The sequence below is a fragment of the Paramisgurnus dabryanus genome, chromosome 11 (assembly GCF_030506205.2).
Source record: "Paramisgurnus dabryanus chromosome 11, PD_genome_1.1, whole genome shotgun sequence".
In the NCBI taxonomy this organism is placed as follows: Eukaryota; Metazoa; Chordata; class Actinopteri; order Cypriniformes; family Cobitidae; genus Paramisgurnus; species Paramisgurnus dabryanus.
In genome coordinates this window covers 23,749,688-23,771,257 of record NC_133347.1, presented here as the reverse complement: position 1 = coordinate 23,771,257, position 21,570 = coordinate 23,749,688, and the positions used below count along the sequence as shown (strand labels likewise).

The 21,570-nt window shown below is 37.7% G+C and overlaps 2 protein-coding genes across 2 annotated transcripts; one reads left to right on the top strand and one right to left on the bottom strand.

Annotated features, from left to right (window-relative positions):
- The first annotated feature begins 12 nt into the window (after positions 1–12).
- eif2d (eukaryotic translation initiation factor 2D) lies at positions 13–9,632 on the top strand. The gene is made up of 15 exons (XM_065247502.1): positions 13–219; positions 533–723; positions 804–887; positions 962–1,052; positions 3,179–3,286; positions 3,471–3,745; positions 3,820–3,937; positions 5,686–5,731; positions 5,851–5,957; positions 6,348–6,497; positions 6,578–6,667; positions 8,246–8,341; positions 8,981–9,101; positions 9,209–9,383; positions 9,461–9,632. Exons 1-15 carry the CDS (start codon positions 164–166, stop codon positions 9,529–9,531), a joined length of 1,779 nt encoding a protein of 592 aa, XP_065103574.1. The 5' UTR covers positions 13–163; the 3' UTR covers positions 9,532–9,632.
- Positions 9,633–15,882: 6,250 nt separating this feature from the next.
- Positions 15,883–17,489, bottom strand: LOC135729680 (uncharacterized protein C14orf93-like). The gene is made up of 5 exons (XM_065247501.1): positions 17,007–17,489; positions 16,862–16,923; positions 16,670–16,773; positions 16,412–16,530; positions 15,883–16,327 (listed from the first exon to the last, which is right to left on the bottom strand). Exons 1-5 carry the CDS (start codon positions 17,415–17,417, stop codon positions 16,004–16,006), a joined length of 1,020 nt encoding a protein of 339 aa, XP_065103573.1. The 5' UTR covers positions 17,418–17,489; the 3' UTR covers positions 15,883–16,003.
- Positions 17,490–21,570: the final 4,081 nt, after the last annotated feature.

Sequence of the window (21,570 nt, the reverse complement as noted above, 5' to 3'; positions counted from 1 at the left end):
CACCCGGTCATATTTCAACGTTGCACCTGCATGCCGCTTACAGCATTACAGTAGATAGAAATATTCCGATCATGTTGTTTTATAATATAGAGAAGTGGAAGCTAATATATATTTAGGTGTTTTAAACAACTTCTTTCAAATACGGAGTCATCGGAATTTCAGGATGTTTGCAAAAGCGTTTCGTGTGAAATCTAACACGGTTGTAAAGGGATCCGACAGGTATTACTATATAGATGAGTTCAAAATGAATCATAATACTTTAGCTAAACTCGCCCGATTCCTGATTCAAGACTTTCAGACTTAGTATTAAATAATGTTTATAATTAAGGTACTGTATACTACTGCATGGTAACATTAAGCAGAATACATTATGTAGTTTTTAAAAAGACAGTTTAATATGGATTTATTAAAGCTTATTTACAAAGTGTCCCCCTGACTTTGCTGAATCTTAGATTGATTTAAGAAATTGTTAGTTATTTTTCGTACAAAAATTTTGTCATCCATGTTATTGTGGTTTTGTCTGCTTATACAGGAGGAAACTCAAAACAGATATATCCACTGCTTTCTCTTCATTATCAGCGGGGGATGTTAACCATCTTGTCCCAAATAAAGAAGAGCTGAATATTGTGAAGATTTATACACACAAGGGAGATGCAGCCACTCTATACGTCCTTCATAAAAATCCCATTTTCTTTCAGCTGGAGAAACAGCTTTTCCCCACAGGTGGGTCTGTGTGTGAAAACTCAGCCTGATCTTCTTTCTGATATACTGTTTTCATTTCTCATTGTCTGTGTTGTTCTCAGTGTACACACTTTGGCGATTTCCTGACATGTTACCAGCACTCACCACATGGCCACCTGTCCTACAGAAGTTAGCTGGTGGAGCAGGTCAGCATCTTTGGGATTTTTGTCAGTATTTTGTGTGCCACAGAATGTGTGTCTGACCCCTATCTCTCGTGCAGATCTTATGTTGCCAGGTGTAGTGGTATCATCTAGTGGCCTTCCTGAGGTAAATCAAGGAGACTGCTGTGCTGTCAATCTTGTGATGAACAGGTACTTGCCTCATTTTACTCCTATGTGTGTACTTCGGCTACTTCACAAGACAAAGATGTAGAAAAAAATTGAAACATTCTGTTTTAGAAATAGTTCACATACACGAGTTACAACAGTGCTGTTAAAAGATGTGCATTTGCACGGATTCTGAAGACATCTAAAAACTCTGTATTATGTGTGCCAGACTAGTAGATGTCAGTAGATTCCAACGTGATACATCACAACTAGAGGTCTTGAGGGTCCAGTTAGATCAAAAAACCTGAGGTCCGACCCAAGTGGGTTTAGGTCTAAAAGTTTCATGTGTGCCTTAGACACAGGTCGTGTATAATATTAGTGGCATCGGGTCTCAGGTTATTTAAAATGAATGTGTTTTTCCGAAAAGACCCGAGCAGATCCAGACTATTTTGCGTGTGTGCATCAGGTCCTTTTAAAACCCGTCCTCTGTTTTCCAAGAGCGCTTGCGACATCGTGTGGCTGGTGGTAGGTTTATTTTCATTGAGCCAGACCTGTCAATCAATTTTGAATGCACATTTTAACGGTTACTTTGATGTCTTCAGATAAAAAAGGAATATAGTTAAAGCATCCGGCCAAATTGGACACAAGGCCACTGAGGTTTTTGTTCTGTTTAACTGGTGTGTGCTGGGCTGCACACTGCACACACGTCTGTGCCTTTACATTCATGTCCAGTCAGATAAAAAAATTGCCACTGGGTCGGATTCGGGTCTAATTTTGTTGTGTTTGTCTCGGGTCGGGTCTTTCTTTAAAAAAAGAAAGATTTATGCACGTCGGGTTCAGGTAAAAAGTGATTTTTTTTTTCGGGTTGGGTACATTTCTTGAACCCGAGAAGACCTCTACATCAAACCACTAAATCAATCAGTGTATTCGTGAAAATCATTCAAATGAATAAACCTGTGATGTGTTTGATGTCATTTTAAATACTGTTTCATTCTTCTCATATCATTTGCATCAAGACCAGTTATTCAGCAGACTGAGATGCGAAGCATGTAGAGACAATGCACATGCACTGAAATAGACAGATTTGCATGCCCACATTCTCCAATTCCTGTCTTTAAGTTGTGCAGACATCCTTAAAAATCTAGTAATTTTTGGAGCCCTGTTCTAAAAACTAATGTTTAAGCTTAGAATTTATAACGCGTTATAATACACACATAATAATACGTCATTAAAGGCGGGGTGCATGATCTCTGAAAGCCAATGTTGACATTTGAAATCCCCTTAACAAACACACGCACCTACCCCAGTAGAATCTGGACCTTTTTTTTATAGACCCACCCCACACATAGACAACCCAGGTAATGATGTCGGTTAGTAGACATGCCCCTTACTGCTGATTGGGTACAAGTGTGTTTTGGTAGTCGGCCTGACTCCTTTTCCAAAGTGTTTTTTTTTTTAATCATGCACCCCCCCCCCCTTTAAGGTTAGAATTCATAAGGCTTTATAAAGTAAAAAGGTTAGGAACCATTGCTGTAGTCCACCATTGTTGATTTGGTTATACTCACGCATGCCTATAAACTGAATTACCACGTGTGTGACGTTACCGTTATCATAGATTTGCATTTATGTAGTTTACACTGCGATGACGAGAGGTCATCTTCAAAAATTTGTGCTCTCACGACCCCCGCATAAAAATGTTGTCATGTAAATGGCCCCTTTGTCGTGATAGAGACTTTTTGGTCAATTTAATTGTTTATCAGATGACAAAAAGAGTTAAAAGTTGTGTTAGAAAAGTTGTAAAGTTGTATCTGTCGCTACAAGCACTCCCTCTATCTCACATTGGCTGAAAAAAAAACAGTAAACCGAATTCATAACACCATTTGTTGGGCTAGTCTTGGAGAGGCAATGTTTTAAGTGTCACAGAGTTTATACAGTTTGTCAGTATGTGTGTTTCCTGTGGATCAAACACACAACATTTGTGGTGCTTACACGGTGCCATACAAAAAAATTTAGTTACCGGAACACTGTCGAATCACGCTACAGATGGCTTCAGCTGTTTTGATATATTAGGATGAGATTAAAGAAATAATATATTCATTTATATGAACTTGTTAATCCATAAACTTGTATTGGTGCACTTCTGTTTAGCATGTGACCTTTTTATGTTACAGGGCACCAGTTGCTGTTGGTACAGCAGCCATGTCGAGTGCTGCGATGAGGAATAGTGGAATGAAGGGGAAAGGAGTGAATATTTTGCACACCTACATGGACCAGTTGTGGTGAGCTTTGCATTAAAACTATTAAAAAATATATATTTTCTGACACTAGTCTTTATATTCCTTTAACATCCCTTGCGGCTGCTTTTTTACTTTTGTAAGATCTGTTATAGGCACCCTCGTGCACAGATGTACGCAGACTCTGTGTTCTCACTTAGACATCCTCTTTTGTGAAAATTTTCCACAGGGCATTTGGAGACAAGTCAAATCCTCCAGTTATACCGGTGACAGACTCTATGGCACAGGTGGAGACAGAGGAATGCGAGGAGGGAATGACAGTAGACGGGCAAACGAGTGAAGGACAGGACAACCCTGAACCTACAACAGTTGAAACATCTTGTCAGAGCATGCAGGAGCTTACACTGACAGAGCAAGACGCTCAGGTGTTGAAGGATGAAGAACTGGTCGATGATGAGGGAGAAGACACGGACGGAGAAGAAAACGACTCAAGATCCCCACAAGGTGATATGCCTAACTGCAAATGGAAGAAATGTCTCATGTCAGTCACGTGTGTTAACATTTGTGTCTTTCTGCAGAGCAAATGGACGCGTTATTGTTCCAGTGTTTCCTTCATGCACTTAAGACTAAAGTAAAAAAGTCAGAGCTCCCCCTGCTGACCAGCAACTTTCTGCGCAACCACATGGTGTCCTGCTGGTAATTTTCGTTTTGCTACTTACAAATTTAAATGTAAAAGTCAGTAGCTGTGTTTCCATTACCCTTTAAATTGTGCAAATTGACATTGAAAATATGGCCAATGTAAACATGTCAATTTTGCAAAAACTCCAAACGTTTTTACACTTGCATGAGGTGGTTTAGGCAGTTTGAAAAAGATGTATTTCGCAAATTGCTAATGGAAAAAAGTTTAAGTTGCATCTTCAGGTCACCTAATGCAAGTAAATCACATAATAATGCGGTATGTTAGCCTGACGTTGTCATACTCAAAATTCTAGTCAGAATTTGAGTCTGAAACCGCTCCATTGGGCTGTGATTATTGGAACGGGGTGTGTGACGTATGTTTAGGGACGCTTACTTGTTTTGTTGTCAACAGAACTCAACTGCATGCACGCTGGAAGAAGTAGTTTTAAAACTACCATTATGGTTTTGTTAGCAGATGCTAGCTAACATTCAATAGGTGCCTCCTTCTAGTAATGAGCGGTAAAGCAATTTACTCACGTGAATGCAATTTTCCTACAGAACTTGAACAAAAGCACTTGAACACAACACATACCAGTTCATAAACGGAAATTATCATCTTTCGTGAAGCACGTGAAGGTAGCATAAGTCTGAGTTTGCAAACGTATATCGACACCTACTATGTTTACAACATTTTGATTCATATCACGACATTGGATCGGTTATTAACTAATTCATACAGTCAGACTATCTCTTATCATTTGTAAATTAGGTGAACTTCATCCACGACGAAACCTATTACATTGGCTTGAAAAACAGTGAAGCCTAGCACGTCCCTTCTTATCCAACAGCCAGGATAATATCCATCTTGTCGGGCACATGGAGTTGCATCGCCGTGATACCCATTTTAGTTGCTTCTTTCACTTGCTCCTCCATGAGAAAACAGATTCAAAACACGCGCTCTTTGGTGACATGATTGATTACGTTCCTTTTGATCATCTGTCCATCATCATATAAAGCCCGTCATGACAATTTGATGGTCCGAACTGTTTTTGTTCAAGCATAGTAGTGCAACAATGGAGAAACTCCAGACCGAACTTCCCGTCCTCAAATGTTGTGGGCACGGCTAAGTTTGTCTGGCACCCAGGCTAGCGGTATGTACAAAATCTATTAGAAACACCACGATATGTGTCTGTTCCAAGTATAAGAGGCTTTTCGTGCCATAATGTATGGATAGCACTCCTACATCTCTCTTGATTTAAAATAATGTACTGTATTACTTCCAAGAAACACCTTTACATTGCCACTCCTAATTATAAGGGGCTGTCTTTGGCGTTAATGTTAGGATATTACTTTTACGTCTTCTTCAGTTTAAAATAATGCCTAGTGCTGTGGATTTGATATTAGTATACCTACATCAGTCGCCGTGATGTTTTAAATGATTTATTGCGAGAGGAAAAACTGTGTTTCAGTCGTTTTCAGTTGAGATGCACCCATACAAATATCTGTGCCAATACCGATATTCGATTACTAAAAATGACAGCTGCCGATACATACTTATAAATTTGCTTTAAACTCATGACAACTGTTGCAACGGAAGTCTCACCTTTCAATTAAAATCACATTTTGGTGAGTCTTTTTCAACAGAACACAAATGTTTATTAGGACAAGTTTATAGTCCAATTGGTGCCAAGGGAGCATTAAACAGTAAGTCATGCTTTAGTTTTCATATTCTGTTCATATTCATGTTCCCCACATTTTCTCCACAGTCCTAGAGGGAAGCAAATTGATATCAAGAAATCCAGTTATAAAAAGGTACTCTTCTCATGTACTTTGCAGTTTCAGTTGAATCCAGATTACCTGTATTGTTACTTTATTTATGAGTATCCACTTTTTGCTCTCTTTCTCTGTTTTTTGATCCTGAACCAATCCAGCTGTCTAAGTTTTTGCAGTGCATGCAGCGAGATCACAGTCTGGTTCAGGTGAAGGAGTTGAGTAAAGGTGTGGAGAGCATTGTAGAAGTTGACTGGAAAAACCCTGAGTATGCAGTGCTCTGTATTAAACTATATCCCTATTCTCATTCATACAATACAATTTAGTACTGCAAGGCCCACACAGAATCTAAGCAGATTTATAGGCCTTCATTCATAAAGTTTCGTTCACGCTTTTTGCATGTTTGTTTAAATATGTCTAATCATGCTGTCTGTAGTACTGTACTTTAGAGATTATAATTTAAAATCAATTGAACAGAATTCCACAGATTTATCCTTAAAATCAAAACAAATTTTTTTTTTTATATTGTGGATTTTGTCTGGGCCTACTTTTATTAATGTTTGTAGTAATCAAGTTATGAATATGCTGTACGGCATTTAAGTTCTTCACCACAATGTATTGTGAAATCTAAAAAGAGCTTTTCTTAATACTTTTTCAGATTGTCCTCCTTCAGCACCCCAGAGGATTGTAGGCACGAGTCTGTGGAGGAGGGTGGAGCTTGTGAGGTCTCGTTCCAGCCCCCTGAAATCACACCCCTGTATGGGGTCACTGCACGCCTGGAGCCCCTCTTTCAGGATGCCCGGAAAAGGTAAATGAGAGGAAATGTTATGTGTGTGTGTAATGTTTTGAGTTTATTCCAAGGTTTAAGCATTTAACTTTGTTTTTCAGAAAGGGAGCGACTCTAAAGGCCAGTGAAGTGAGGAATATCATCATAGATTATGTCAAGAAATGTGAACTTGTTAATGAAACTAACAAGAAGTGAGTTTGTAAATAGATCAACTTACTTTAAGGGGTCATGACATGTTTCTTTTTATGACTTTATTTTAGGTTCTCTGAGGTGTAGTTAAAATATTACTCGAGTTTTAACTATTTTATGACCTTTACCACCCTGTTTTTCATCCTCTTATTAAGAGCGTTCGGCCCGGCTCGGTGTCCCGCCCACTTCTATGATTGACAGCCTACATGCAGTTTGACTACAGAAACAGCTTCTCAAACGGTCTTTATAAGCACATTGTGTGTTTATTCATGTCACAGACAGCCAAACAATCACACAACGCTAAAAGTTTTTATTTTTTTAAACAGAAAATTGCACCCTTAATAATGCACTTACTGACACCAACTATTAGCAGAGATTATCAGTACAAAACCAGTAGGGCTGTGACGATACATTGTGTTCCCCATTAAAAAGACCTGCCTAAAATCGATTCTGAATCGTGTACTACGGCTCTGTGATCAGTAGGAAGTCCTTATCAATCTAAAATCACTATGCGCTTGAGTCGTTTATAAGTCGTCGAACACAATCATTCAAAATATTTTTATTGTCATGAAAATACCTGAAACAATCTGAAGAATCCCTTTAGACATTTCCTGGAATAGCGTTTGTAATGCTACTTCTTCTGTGGCACAAATGGTGTTTCTACACGAGAGCGCCCTCTGGCTTTTGGATGTGGCGGCATTTCACCGTAATTCATTCAAATTCATTCATTGAGAAAACGCGCATTTGCACGATTAAACGTCACAGCCCTAAAAAACAGCATATTTCTAACACATATGTTTTCATTTATATATATTGTTATCAGATCTCCTGCTTCCATCTTTCACAATCTAATTCAAAGCTCACGGTTGAGCGAGTTGTCACCGGTTGCAAAATAGTATTTAAATGAAATACGTTACTTGCAGTTTGCTGGATTCTTGTTTAGTCCGGTTAAGTTCAGCATATAGGTAAATGCTGATATAATAAAAATCAATCCATCCATTTCTTTCTCGGGACATCGGGATCCTTCAGAAGCCTTGCAGAGATGCTCGTTTTTCATCTTATTATGATTGTAATAACTACTCCTTAAGATCCATTTGAGTCCCTCCTTTGACTGAAGGACATTAATTTGTATCATTACACATACAACTACGTCATCTTCATTATACTTGTAAACACTGGAGCGGTAGTTTCGCATACATCATGCGTGACCACTTGACGTAAATATGCAATACCTAAGGTCATCTTGGATGACATGGGGGTGAGTAAATTATCAGGATTTTTATATGAAAGTGGTATATTCCTTTAAATGCTTTTGTTATTAATACATTGCAGAATATATTAATGATACCAAGACCTGTTATTTTTCAATAGATCAAGGCAAAATTGATTCCTAATGTCATGACCCCTTTAACAACTTTATGCACTTTTTACTTCAGAAGAACAGTTTCACTCTCTTTTCTATGTCTGAAAGGATTTCTGTTTACCATTTACTGTTTGGTTTTAGTCCTTTATATGTATAAATTTAATATGTTTGCTTTTTTTAAATTAAAATTGCATTACTGTTGTCTTTTGTTCCTCAGCTATGTTAATATTAACCCTACACTTTGTGACTGCTTGCTGGAAAAATCAGAGTACCATGACGTAGAGAAGCTAATGTGGGATGATCTCATTACCAGGTAGACCTTATTTCTACACCAAAACAATCATGTGTCTCATATGGAAGAGCTTTTCCAAACAGTAGTTTCATTGTAGCCTTAGTAAAGAATGCATTTACTGTATTTCTGTACTGTATTTAATGACAGGGGCTTCTATTAGTCAGTTAACAATCCAGCTGTGTGTAATCGCTAACAGATGGTTCAGAGTAACTTTATACTATATTAGATTTTTACATTTCCTGAGGAAAATAGGCCTGTAAGTAAGTAGTTCTTACTTATGTGTTGTGTTAAGCTGATACATAGTTGCTTATTTGGTAAATCTGTATGAAATTCTGGTCTCTAAATACTGCCTCATTCAATTTAAGTGTATGTGTAAACATTACATAATGTATTGGGTATCATGAACTTTACATTTTTTACATATTCTTATATATATTCTGGGTATTATATAATATATTATGTATATTATTCTGGGTTTAGGTAATTATAAATTACTAATACATGTTTTATAGTAAATGCATTACTGACAAACATCAATTAACAAATATCAAACTGTAAATGTATAAATGAACGTTAACCATATTTATGTATGGTAAAATATTGCTCAATATGTTATTGCATTAACTAATGTTAATTGATTGAGACCTTCTGTGTGTGCAGAACACTAAGTAAAATGCAGGCATGCCATGAGGTGCTGGTTCCAGGTCAGCCTCCAATGGTTAAGAAAGGTCAGATGGAGCCCATAGAGATCACTGTAGCTTCCAGGGGCTCTAATAAGAAGGTACGACGACATCACAAAGTCATGTATATAAATATACTGTATAAATGCAACATCTGTATATATATTAACAATTGTTCTGTCATGTTCTTATGTTTTTTTTTTCTAAGGTTACAATTATTAAAAACCTGGAGGCGTTCGGTTTGGACCCAGCTGTGGTGGCAGATATACTCCAGCATCGGGTCCAGGCCAGCTGCATCCTCCAGGATTCCCCAGGCGTCAAAAACAAAGTTCTGGTGCAGGTCCAGGGAAATCAGATACAACATGTTGGCAAAATTCTGCTAGGTATGGTGCATCACAACAAGACCTCCCAATTATTTTTATTTTTTTTCTAGAACATCACTGAACATTTTTTCTTACAGATCAGTATCACATCCCACGGAAATATGTACAAGGTCTTGACAAAGCTCCTAAACCTGGGAAGAAGAAATAGCAGACATTCTCACATCATATAGCTGTATGTTTCTGTAACGTATAGAGAAACTTCTGGTCAAGCCAAACTGTCATTTGCGCAATAAAGCAGTTCTCAATTCAGTCTGGGTGATCTGTGAATTTAATCATGTTATATCCATGAAGGTTATTTTACATACAGAATCTGTATTTAATTTGCCAAACATGTACCATATTTGACCCTGAACCACAAACCTGGTCATAAGGGACAATTTTTGTTAATTGAGATGTATACATCATCTGAAAGTTGGGTAATGAATGTATTGTTTGTTAGGACAGGACAATACGTGAGCTACAACTATTTGAAAATCTGGAATCTGAGGGTGCACAAATATCATAAAAGAAAGTCAATAATTTTGGTATTGTTGGATATTGCTTATGATGGTTTTGTGGTCCAGGGTCACATTTTTCAAGTATATTGGTAATTATATAAATCCAGGTACATTTGGTGCCCAAAGTAATTTTTCAAATGGTGGTATTTTTTATTATTTTAAGTAACAGAACTGACTAATTTGGATAACAGATAATCATGATTTTCAGTTATATGTTTGACACCTTTTTAGAAAATATATCAAATTATCAAAAAAATAATACATTTGAGAAATGCAAAAAATATTACATTTTAAAATATTATAATGACTTTGGACATGAAATGTACCAATCAACCATATGTACTTTAGTACTAACTGTTTGCGTGTCTACTCAAGAGTACAATCTAAAAAGTATGCATTGCTAAAATTCAATTTGTTTTTTCAAAATTTCAATTGAGTTTAGTGATATTTCTGTAAGGTCATTACTTCCCATCTCTTTCAAGCACAATGAATTTAAGAGCTTTAACAATTTAAACTGATAAATAATTATTTTTATGTTATAAAATAAAAAAGAGAAGGCCTGTATGTTCTCTTGGGCCCTTTTCACATTTGGGTTTGGAGTGAAGGAAGTAAATTTTAGCAGATTAAATAGCTATAGGGGTGGTTTCCTGCACAGGGATTAGTTTAAATCAGGACTAGGTCTTAGTTTAATAAGGAAATATAACTAGTTTTAACAAACATGCCTTATTACAAACATTACTGGAATCGGGGTATGTGTGAGTTAATGTGAGACAATATGTAAAGCGCTTTGGATGGCCATTGGTCTGTGAAAGCGCTATATAGGCTAAATGCAGTCCAGTCCATTTACTTGTGTGCATTTTGAGGATAAACAAAGGGCACTGATGTAAGATATGTCAGTGCAAGTGGTTATCAGTTTGGACAGCTCTTACATTTATTTTAGTCTAGGATTAGTCTAATCCCTGTCCGGGAAACTGCACCATAGGACCACAGCAAATATTGTATGCATTACAATTTCCTGAAAAACAGCATAAGAAATAATCCACTGTTGCATTTTTCATATGTTTTGTAAGAAGAAAGAGAGTAATGAATAAGTAAATAGAGAAAAAAATACCATGATCAGTCCCTCAGCAGCTCTGACAGAAAGCCCAATGCAGCAAGTCAACCTATCTTTTAAATCAGTGCCAGGGTCAAATAAAACACAGTATGGAAAATAAATAATGATCCATTAAGGGACGGTTTCCCATAGACGGCTTACTCTAGTCCCAGAGTAAAATGCATGTTTGGCTTACCCTGACAAATGTTAATATTTATCAGTGCCATTGTTCTGTTTCCAGATGCACACAAGTTCTATTCAATTCAATTTTATTTATATAGCGCTTTTCACAATTGTTAATTGTTGCAAAGCAGCTTTACATGAGTAGATGTAGAGGAGAACATTGAAAATCAATACATAGTATAAGAAGTAGAATATAGCGGCTAATGATAAAAAACCGTGTAAGCGAGCATATTAATAATGTAACGTATACAGTAAAGTGCTAAGTTAAGCCAAAGTTGGCTGACTCTCCCTGGGACTAAAAAACCCCCTAGGAGAAAACCCAATGGGAAAAAATCCTAGAAGGACAAAAAACCCTAGGGAGAGATTAATATTTATATTTATAATATATAGACACGGTAGGGATAGGAAGCGTGTAAGCGGATTAAACTGGTTCAGCCGGTGGCCGTTGGTCGCGCATCGGTTGGGCGTCACGTTGAAGGACAGCCAGTTGATTAGTGGTGCGATGACCTTCACAGCAACAGGAACTGGGTCTGTTTGTCTCATTGTCCTCAGAGTCGAGGACGAGACAGGGAGACAAAAACAGAGTTCTATTAGCGTAGGGGCCGTTCGCATGTAATGCAAGTGTCATACATTATAGCGGTTTAATTCAGCTCGGTTCCAGACAGGCTAACTATTGCGGCAAGAGTAAATTACCCGTATGAGGTATGTGAGTGCTTTGTTCTAGACAAAATAACTACTGCGGGAAAAGTACATTTACTGGACATTCTATGTGAATGCTTTGTTAAAGAAGAATGTCTTAAGTTTAGATTTAAATTGTTCGACTGTGTCTGATACTCGAACATTATTTGGTAAATCATTCCAGAGCTTAGGGGCTAAGTAGGAAAAGGATCTACCACCTTTAGACACTTTTGATATTCTAGGGATAATTAAGTAACCCGAATTTTGTGATCGCAGTTTACGTGGTGGATTGTATTCTGATAGTAGTTCTTTTATATACGAGGGCGCTAGGCCATTTAAGGCTTTGTAGGTGATTAGTAATATTTTAAATTGTATGCGATATTTAACTGGTAGCCAGTGTAAAGATGCCAGAATTGGACTAATGTGGTCATACTTTTTAGATCGAGTAAGCACTCTTGCGGCGGCGTTTTGAACCAGCTGTAGCTTGTTTACCTGATTTGCATGGCATCCCCCGAGTAACGAGTTACAATAGTCTAATCTAGAGGTCATAAAAGCATGGATAAGCTTTTCTGCATCTGATGCAGACAGCATATGGCGTATTTTCGAGATATTTCTAAGATGGAAAAATGCTGTGCGGCAGACGTTGGAGATATGACTATCGAAAGATAGATTGCTGTCAAACATTACGCCTAAATTCTTAACCGTGGAAGATGGCACCACCGTGCAGCCATCTATGGGCAACTTGTAATCTGACATATTATGTTTGGAGCGATTTGGTTCAATAATAAGTATCTCTGTCTTATTGGAGTTTAGCATAAGAAAGTTATGTGCCATCCAGTCCCTAATATCACTAATGCAGTCTGTTAGCTTAGCAAACTGGTGGGTTTCGCTAGGATGTGACGAGATGTAAAGCTGGGTATCATCCGCATAGCAGTGAAAACTTATGTTATGTTTCCTGATAATGTCTCCTAGAGGTAACATATATAACGAGAATAGGATAGGGCCTAGAACTGATCCCTGAGGTACGCCGTATTTAACGGGGGAGTGATGTGACTCTTCCTCATTTACATAAACATAGTGATATCGATTGGTTAGATACGATCTAAACCAGGCTAACGCCTGACCACTGATGCCAACATAGTTTTCTAGTCTATTGAGTAGGATTCTGTGATCTATTGTGTCAAAGGCTGCACTAAGGTCTAGTAATATAAGGATTGAGATTTCACCACGATCGGATGTTAATAGGAGGTCATTTGTAACTCTAAGCAGCGCTGTCTCTGTGCTATGGTGGGGCCTGAATCCTGATTGGAACTTTTCATATGTATTATTATTCGCTATGAATGTGCGTAGCTGGCTTGCCACTATTTTTTCTAATATTTTAGAAAGAAAAGGTAGATTTGAGATTGGTCTAAAGTTATTAAGATCTCCCTGGTCAAGGTTTGGTTTTTTAATGAGCGGTCTAATAACTGCTAGTTTGAAAGCTGTTGGAACGTATCCTAATTCTAGCGATGAGTTAAAGATATTTAGTACCGTGTCGGACACTACATGAAGGTAAGGTATGTTTGTAAAGACTACTTTATATAATGTCCTAATTTAACTAAGGCCAACACTGTAAAAAACTAGTTAAAACAACTAGGTCATTCAAGTCGATTCAACCTACTATTTTAAATTTTGCCTTGTGATAAAAAGTTAAAAGAACATAAAAATGTATGTTGATTTGATATAATTTTTACAGTTAAGTCTTGGATTAATCTAAACCCTGTCTGAGAAGCTGCTCGTATTATGTATCCATTCTTTTTACATTAACAAACCTTTAATATAATTTTTAATATTAAACTGTTTTAGCAGTATTTTTAAACTTTCTTGCCAGCAGTGGTGTATGTTAAAGCGATTGGATGTTTGCTACGAACAGCAGACTTTGACGTACCCAACACCAGCGCTATTCACATAAGTGTGTTAATGGCGCCACCATGTGACCAGAGGTTAAAAAATAAGAAAGGGGCTTCAATTTTCAGCTGGCTGGCAGGAGCTGAACACCTTTTAGGGCGCACTCACCGTAGTGATGTGTATCAACACTCTGTATTTTTTATTAACTGATGTTACAAACGAATTTACTGCATGAAAAGTGTGATTTTCCTCATTTAAAGGCACTGTGAATTTCTGTGGCAGTTTTCGGTTAATGACTGTTCACAGGAATGTGCAGATAGTACAGTCAACTACTGATAATTGCCCTGGCAGTTGACACCCCCATGTGCCCCATCATCATGTGCTTATTGGTGAAGCTGTTATATGTATAAATGACTAAACAGCTATTCAAATGCGAACCAGGGTAGGGCCATACCCACTGATGTTATATTTCTGTAAATAGTGGGCGATACTCTAATGGAAAGAAATATCCAATATAAAAAGATCACTCTTAGTTTAATTATACTTTTAAATGTTATTGTGAATTGAGACTTGCTTAGGCAAGAAGTACCTTGAATGCCAGTATAAGACATCCAAATCATTAATTAGGCCTACAGTATATGCTGTGGTGGTGGTCAAAAGTTTACATACAACTTGCAAAATCGTAAAAATGTTTAAAATTTAAGAAGCATAAGAGGAATTAAAGGGATAGTTCTGTCTCTCATGTTGTTACAAACCTGTATATATTTCTTTGTTCTGATGAACACAAAAGAAGATATTTTGGAAAATTTCTGGAACCAAACCATTCGTGGACGCCATTCACTTCCATAGTAGGAAAAATTAATACTATGGTAGTAAAGGGGTCCATAAACGCTTTGGTTAGAAACATTTCTCAAATCTTCCTTTGTGTTTATCAGAACAACGACATTTATACAAGTTTGTAACAACACGAGAGTGAGTAAATGATGACAGAATTGTAATTTTTTGAGTGAACCATCCCTTCAAAGTTTCACATAGGCTAGCTAATGTTTACATATAGTCCATTTAATCATAATAAATTTATAAAAATGAACCCATGGAAACAACAAAGCCTCCACATTTTTGGGTTGCTTGATTTATGATCCCATTTTTTACAGTGTTATAAACAGTGACATGTAAGACTAGTCTTGCATATTTTCACTCCAAAATGGGCCAGTGTTGTCACTTAACCTATGCTGCTTGACTTCTTAGCATAAGGATCATTATGTAATTAATATTGTTATTCAATGTTTAGAATTTAAAAGTGAGTATACACCATGCCATCTAATAAACAAGTACGTATACCTGCGTATACCCTGCACTACACTACAGGGGATATCTGATGCCAGACACAGCAGAGTTGCTTAGTAAACCTGACATTCTATAAAAGAGATGTCTTTCAAAATTAACCAGAGTTCTTTAAGCTTAACAGAATATGGTGCATTTTTGAAAGGTTGAAACCAGTCCACATTGAGCATCATCGCCAAATTTTTTGGTTCTCCTTTTTCTTTCCATTCGTCACATTTGTCTAGAAATCAAATGCCTTTTATAGCAGTTTTGACTGTATCAGCTAGACAAACTCTTTCCTTTCTAAAGTAAGGCATACCACACTTCCTCTTTTATGCAGTTTTTCTTTGGGAAAATATGGATAAAGTCTTTGTAATATTGCTTGTGAAGGCAGTCAATGCAAAAGACATTTCCAACTGTCCAAACTAACTGCCTAATGCACAAAAGAAGTGTTGGGATGGCATTATCAAAAATCTTTAAACTTACCATGACAAGATCACCATGGCCAACACATGTTCTCAGGGGGACAGAAACTGTCGAAATCACACCAAAGGGAGTATAGAGAGGGAGGTGTGTGTGGAGGTACAGGGGTGTGAAATGTGAATGGCTTTGATTAGCATATGAATGAAAACACCACACATTTTCTACACTGCCTATTGGAAGCACAACTTTCAAATGAGAAAGAGCATCTGTGATTGGCTGCTAGATGTGTTGCTATTGGTCAGTCTGGGCAATTACAATACCTTTACAATAACCATTAATATTCACTAACTATGTAACGTATACTATCTAAGAGCATTAAGAAAAACATTAGGGAAGGAAAACAGAGACATGTTGATAAAATGTAAGAGATTTATTAATAACCCAGACAGCAGATATGGATCCAGTGCAGATCCGACCCAAAGTCGTGCTGCCTGTAAGACATGGGAAAAAAAAACACACACAAAATTAACCAAAGATTATGTTCTTGGCATCACGTTTGGTGCAAAATGTCTTGTTGCTGCCTCGGGGTCGTAAGAGTGAGGTGGCGTTCTGTTAGACGGCGATCCCGTTTGCAGACGCTTGTGACGCACTGCTGCATACTTTGAGCTGGCTTCCAGTCTCGCTTGCAGCTTAGCGCAAAGATTGCTAAGCTCCTCGCTGCGAAACGATGGAGGTCTCACAATCCACCCCGAAACTCCATCAACGTCACCATCTTCTTCGTCTGACATCATGTCAAGGGTGATTCCCTTCCAGAAGTCCACTTCGTCCGCAGCCAGTACACTTTGCCTCGCCTCCAAGAGCTGAAAACACAATTGTTGCATATAATAAGCAATATGTACGTCATTGCAACAGAAATAATTGAAATGAATACCATTTAGTCTTACCCTCTTCCTCCTCTGGCGACTCCTGGCTGAGCTCTTATTGGCTGCGGCCACACTGGCTAGCTCTGGCTGTTTGTAGCGGAAATTTCTGCGCACGGTCTCATAATATGTCTTGCAGGCAACTAGAAAGAAGTGAATGGGTTTGTTAAAAACAACAATCTACCAAACATAACTACACATATAGAAATAACATCAACAACACAGTGACAACAAAGTGTAATAACAACTAAATAACTGTGTAACACAGTAAAAATTAATTACCAACAAAGTCGCTTTTATCCAGGCCATCATCTTGGAATTCCGGGCTTTTAAGCAGTGCTCCCACTAAAAACGAGGTGACCATCTCATTATATGGCGAGCTTAGCCTGTTGAAGCAAAATGCTGTTAATTAAAACAATTGTTTACAATAATGCATCGGAAATAAAGATTGCGTGTGATGGTTATCATCCGTACCCTTGCTCCGGGTCATAGCGCCTACAGTTTGCCTCGGATTTGTGTAGCCGACGGACTGCCTCCTAAAAAAAGAAAAGCAAAAATGCTTTGATACAAAACTTACACTGGTTTTGCCAAATGGGTTAATGGAAGAATTTAGGTTTACCGCAATTTCAGGATTTTGCAGCCGCCTCTTCCTCTTCAATTCCTCCGTCGAGCAGCCGTTTGGCTCAGTAACGTTAAGTCGATCATCCAGAGCCTGTAATTTTTCGTTGATCGCCTTCAACTCCTGGTAGACATTGGCAGCGAACTCGCTCAACTGACGGGATAAGCCATTGATAGCTGATAGCAGCGTGCTGTTATCCGTTAAGGGATTTTTTTCGTCAGGAAGATCACAAGTGGATGACAGGTCCGGTGCATCGTCTATTGCACATTGACTGTTTTCGGACTTTATTTCACAAATTTCAATTTTGCAGTATCGCTTTTTATGATCAAAGTATTGTGTGCGAGACAATTCTTTGTCACAGTGTTCGCAATAATGCCGCTTCCTTTTTCCGTTTAATTCGGGGAGCTCCATCTTCCATAGTAAACAACAGCGTTTAGAAATCTTTTTATGCCAGTTCGTCCTTGATACGTCACCTCGCTTGACCAATCAAATGCTCCAATCACAGTGACGCGACGGTTATGGAGCGAATTTTGTGCCATAATTTTACAAACAAATTTGGCATTTTGCAAACAAACTCAATCTGCTTTGCAAAGGGAAAACTTGACTCGCAAACTAACAGAAAAAACTTTGCAAATAATAAAGGCAATTTGAGAGAAAATGCAGAGGTGTTACAAATATGTACTGTGTTTTGTAAATATGACCATGATTTTTTCACAAATGTGACCATGATTTTCTCACAAATGGGACCATGATTTTCTCACAAATATGACCATGATTTTCTCACAAATGTGACCATGATTTTCTCACAAATGGGACCATGATTTTCTCACAAATGGGACCATGATTTTCTCACAAACGGGACCATGATTTTCTCACAAATGTGACCATGCAATCCAAAACAGCAGATGGCGCTGTTTCAACCTTATTAGGCATTTTCAACTAGTCTCCCTGAAAAGCCCTGAATTTTAACTTACATATCACCCCGGACAGTGCCAGCAACTGAATGAAGACTAAATTAATTTTTCGTGGTTCATGTTGTTAATCTCTGGATTTATTGAAAGTGTTGATAATAATTAATGTCTGCTAATAGTAAACACATTCTGTGTGTAAAGACATTGAATTCCATCTGAATTCTATACATTTGCAATTGTCAATCCCTATACCCCGTCTGATTCTCTAAATTCTCTTCTTTTGGTGATAAGAAACTCACCATCACTGGACTGTTTTAAGTGATCCTTAAAGACTTATCCTTTTAAAATAGCTTACTATTGCAAAATGATTATTACTAACTTGTTTACTTTTGTATGTGTATGTTCCTGAGAATCTCATATATTATGGTGCTTTGAGTTTTAGAAAGTGCATTATAAATAAAATTTATTATATCCCCTGCAGAAAAATAACAGCTAATACCAGCCTATGCTGGTTGACTGGTTTAACCCTCTGGGGTCTAAGGGGTTTTTAGGGCCCTGGAGAAGTTTTGACCTGCACTGACATTTGTGCTTTTTTCAGTTGCTTAAAAACATAATAATGGCAAAAGTCTTATAACACTGCATTCAGCACAAACTGGGCTACTATATTATATGATTAACATGTATGTACATGTTTGTATTTTTGAGAGAAAAATGTTTATGCGTGGTTTTTGAAAAAGAAAAAAATTTAAGTGACTGATATAAGTCCACAAAACTCATTCTAAACATGTTTTCCTAAAACTTTTCAAAGCAGGATCTAGTAGTCTAGATTTTTTTCTTTAAAATGATGTGAAAATCATTCTGCTTACTCCTTCACATAACACAATATATTGATTTACAATTTCAAAGTCACTTTTTGGTTAGGAAGGCAATATGCAAGGAGGCTGGAAGCTCTTGAATAATCTGTGATTGACAATACACTGCTGAAGAACAATACACTTGCATAATGAGCTGCATACTGAGCCTTTAGGCAGGAATGTGAAGATGCCATTATTGTTAAGTGTTTGTTTGTGAAAGCAAGACAAAAGAAATGCCTTCACATGCATGATCCTGCATTAAATAAACTTACTGTGCAGAGATATACGCGAATAAACTGGGTTTTAGATGTGTTTAGATGCGTCTTAATACAAAGTGCGTCAAATATGATTGTGTGTTTGTGTATGCGTTTGGCCGTTGATCACGTCTGACGGAAGCACAAAGAAAACATAAGCACATGGAGATAACTTTTATTTACTAGGCAAGAGTAACCAAGTAGATGTGATGTTTGCAATCGTCTTTTATAAGAATACCAAAAAGCGCGTCAAATGAGGCATCGTGTCTTTGTGTGTGCATTTGTACATCGCGTCACACCGTCGAAGCACACACACTTGCATCTTTTATAAGAACACCACAAAGTGCGTCAAATATGAGGCATCGTATGTTTGTGTGTGAGTTTGGACATCGCGTCACACAGACGAAGCACACACACTTGCATCTTTTATAAGAACACCACAAAGTGCGTCAAATATGAGGCATCGTATGTTTGTGTGTGAGTTTGGACATCGCGTCACACAGACGAAGCACACACACTTGCATCTTTTATAAGAACACCACAAAGTGCGTCAAATATGAAGCATCGTGTGTTTGTGTGTGCATTTGGACATCGCGTCACACAGAGGAAGCACACACACTTGCATCTTAAGAATACCACAAAGCGCGTCAAAAATGAGGCATCGTGTGTGTGTGAGTTTGAACATCGATCCCATCACACTGACGAAGCACACACACTCGCGTCTGTCTGGAGATTAAGGCGCGAGTAAACAGTTATGTGGTGTGTGCAATCGCATCTTTTATAATGATACCACAAAGCGCTTCAAATATGAGGCATTGTGTGTTTGTGTGTGCGTTTGGACGTCGATTGAGTCACACATAAAGGAGATAACTTTAGTTACAGTCACTAGTAAACAAGTAGATGTCATGTTTCCAGCACTCGGATTAAAACTCAACACAGCAGTGAATGGCTGCAGAGACGGAATGTCCATTGACTGTGGGGTTGATTAATGAATATGGATGATCTCTGCTCTTCTCTTCAATGGAGCGGGGCGTGGCTCATTATAGATAATGAAGCAACAGAAGAAACACGGTACATCTCTCTCTTCTAATACAGTTAACAACGAATTACAATATTTGTTTTCGATTTCACTTACATCATTTAAAAGCAGACATTCGAAGCATTATGTAGACATTTATCTTTTGTTTGTATGACAAGTATTCGTTAAGTTACAGTTCATTTTTCTGACGTGTTTCTGAAAGGACTTCACTTAGGGAGAGAGAACAAAACGCGCATCATGTTTATTTTCTTAATTTTGCGAAAAGCACAACATTCTGTTTTTATTGGGAGTGGACAGAAAAAAACTAGACACTTTAACGTTTTAAATGATGTATAAATCATATCTGTATGTCCAAAATCAGCAGAGTTATCTAAGTCTCTTTGGGGAGTGATTGAAAAATAAAGAGTTTGCGGTGCCCGCGCCGCAGCCGACCCCAGAGTGTTAAGATGGTGTTCCAGCCTGGTTTTAGCTTAAGCTAGTATTAGAAGGATTTTTGCTTTTATACTGTAGCTGGTCAGGCTGATCACACCAGCCCAAACCAGCTTGACTAGGCTGGAAGCTTTGCCAGCTTGGCTATTGTGAAAGAAGCTGGTTTAAACTGGTCCTCCTAGCCTGACAAGATAAGACCAACTTTAAAAGGATTAACATTTTGTAGAAGTTTATCTTGTTCAGAGTGCTCAAATGACTATGATCCTGGTTGGTTGGTTACTGTTGCTTGAACTGGCCACTCTGTCCAGACAGCCGATGTTGGGTTTATTATGTCCCTACCACACTCTTTCTCCAAAGAGTTTAATTTATTATCCTGCATCTTTTGATAAGCATTGTAAGTTGAATTCATTGTCTTGACACACAGAATTAGTTTACTATTAACAAACATTTATTATTATTAACATTTACAATAAAATCAGTGAGATTAACAGAATGAAGCCCGACAAATGAAATCTCTTTATTCAGTTGCTGCCACTGTCAGGGGTGATATGTATGTTAAAATTCAGGGCTTTTCCCCTGGGCTTTTTTCCAATGCCTGAAAAAGTTGAAACAGCGCCATCTGCTGTTCTGGATTGCATGGTCCCATTTGTGAGAAAATCATGGTCCCATTTGTGAGAAAATCATGGTCCCATTTGTGAGAAAATCATGGTCACATTTGTGAGAAAATCATGGTCACATTTGTGAGAAAATCATGGTTCCATTTGTGAGAAAATCATGGTCACATTTGTGAAAAAATCATGGTCACATTTGTGAAAAAATCATGGTCACATTTACAAAACACAGTACATATTTGTAACACATCTGCATTTTCTCTCAAATTGCCTTTATTATTTGCAAATTGTTTCTGTTTGTTTGCGAGTCAAGTTTTCCCTTTGCAAAGCAGATTGAGTTTGTTTGCAAAATGCTGTATTTGTTTGTAAAATTTTGGCACAAAATTCGCTCCATAGGTTTCGTCCTATCCACTGGTCCTATCACAATCAAGCTTTATGGGAAAACGTGCAAAACCACAACCATGTT

Coding starts and splice junctions, on each gene's coding strand:
- eif2d (XM_065247502.1), top strand. CDS start 164: ATGTTTGCAAAAGCGTTTCGTGTGAAATCTAACACGGTTGTAAAGGGA. Junction 724..803: donor GAAACAGCTTTTCCCCACAG/GTGGGTCTGTGT, acceptor TGTTGTTCTCAG/TGTACACACTTTGGCGATTT. Junction 3,938..5,685: donor AACCACATGGTGTCCTGCTG/GTAATTTTCGTT, acceptor TTTTCTCCACAG/TCCTAGAGGGAAGCAAATTG.
- LOC135729680 (XM_065247501.1), bottom strand. CDS start 17,417: ATGGAGCTCCCCGAATTAAACGGAAAAAGGAAGCGGCATTATTGCGAA. Junction 16,774..16,861: donor CGCTATGACCCGGAGCAAGG/GTACGGATGATA, acceptor TTGCTTCAACAG/GCTAAGCTCGCCATATAATG. Junction 16,531..16,669: donor GGATAAAAGCGACTTTGTTG/GTAATTAATTTT, acceptor ACTTCTTTCTAG/TTGCCTGCAAGACATATTAT.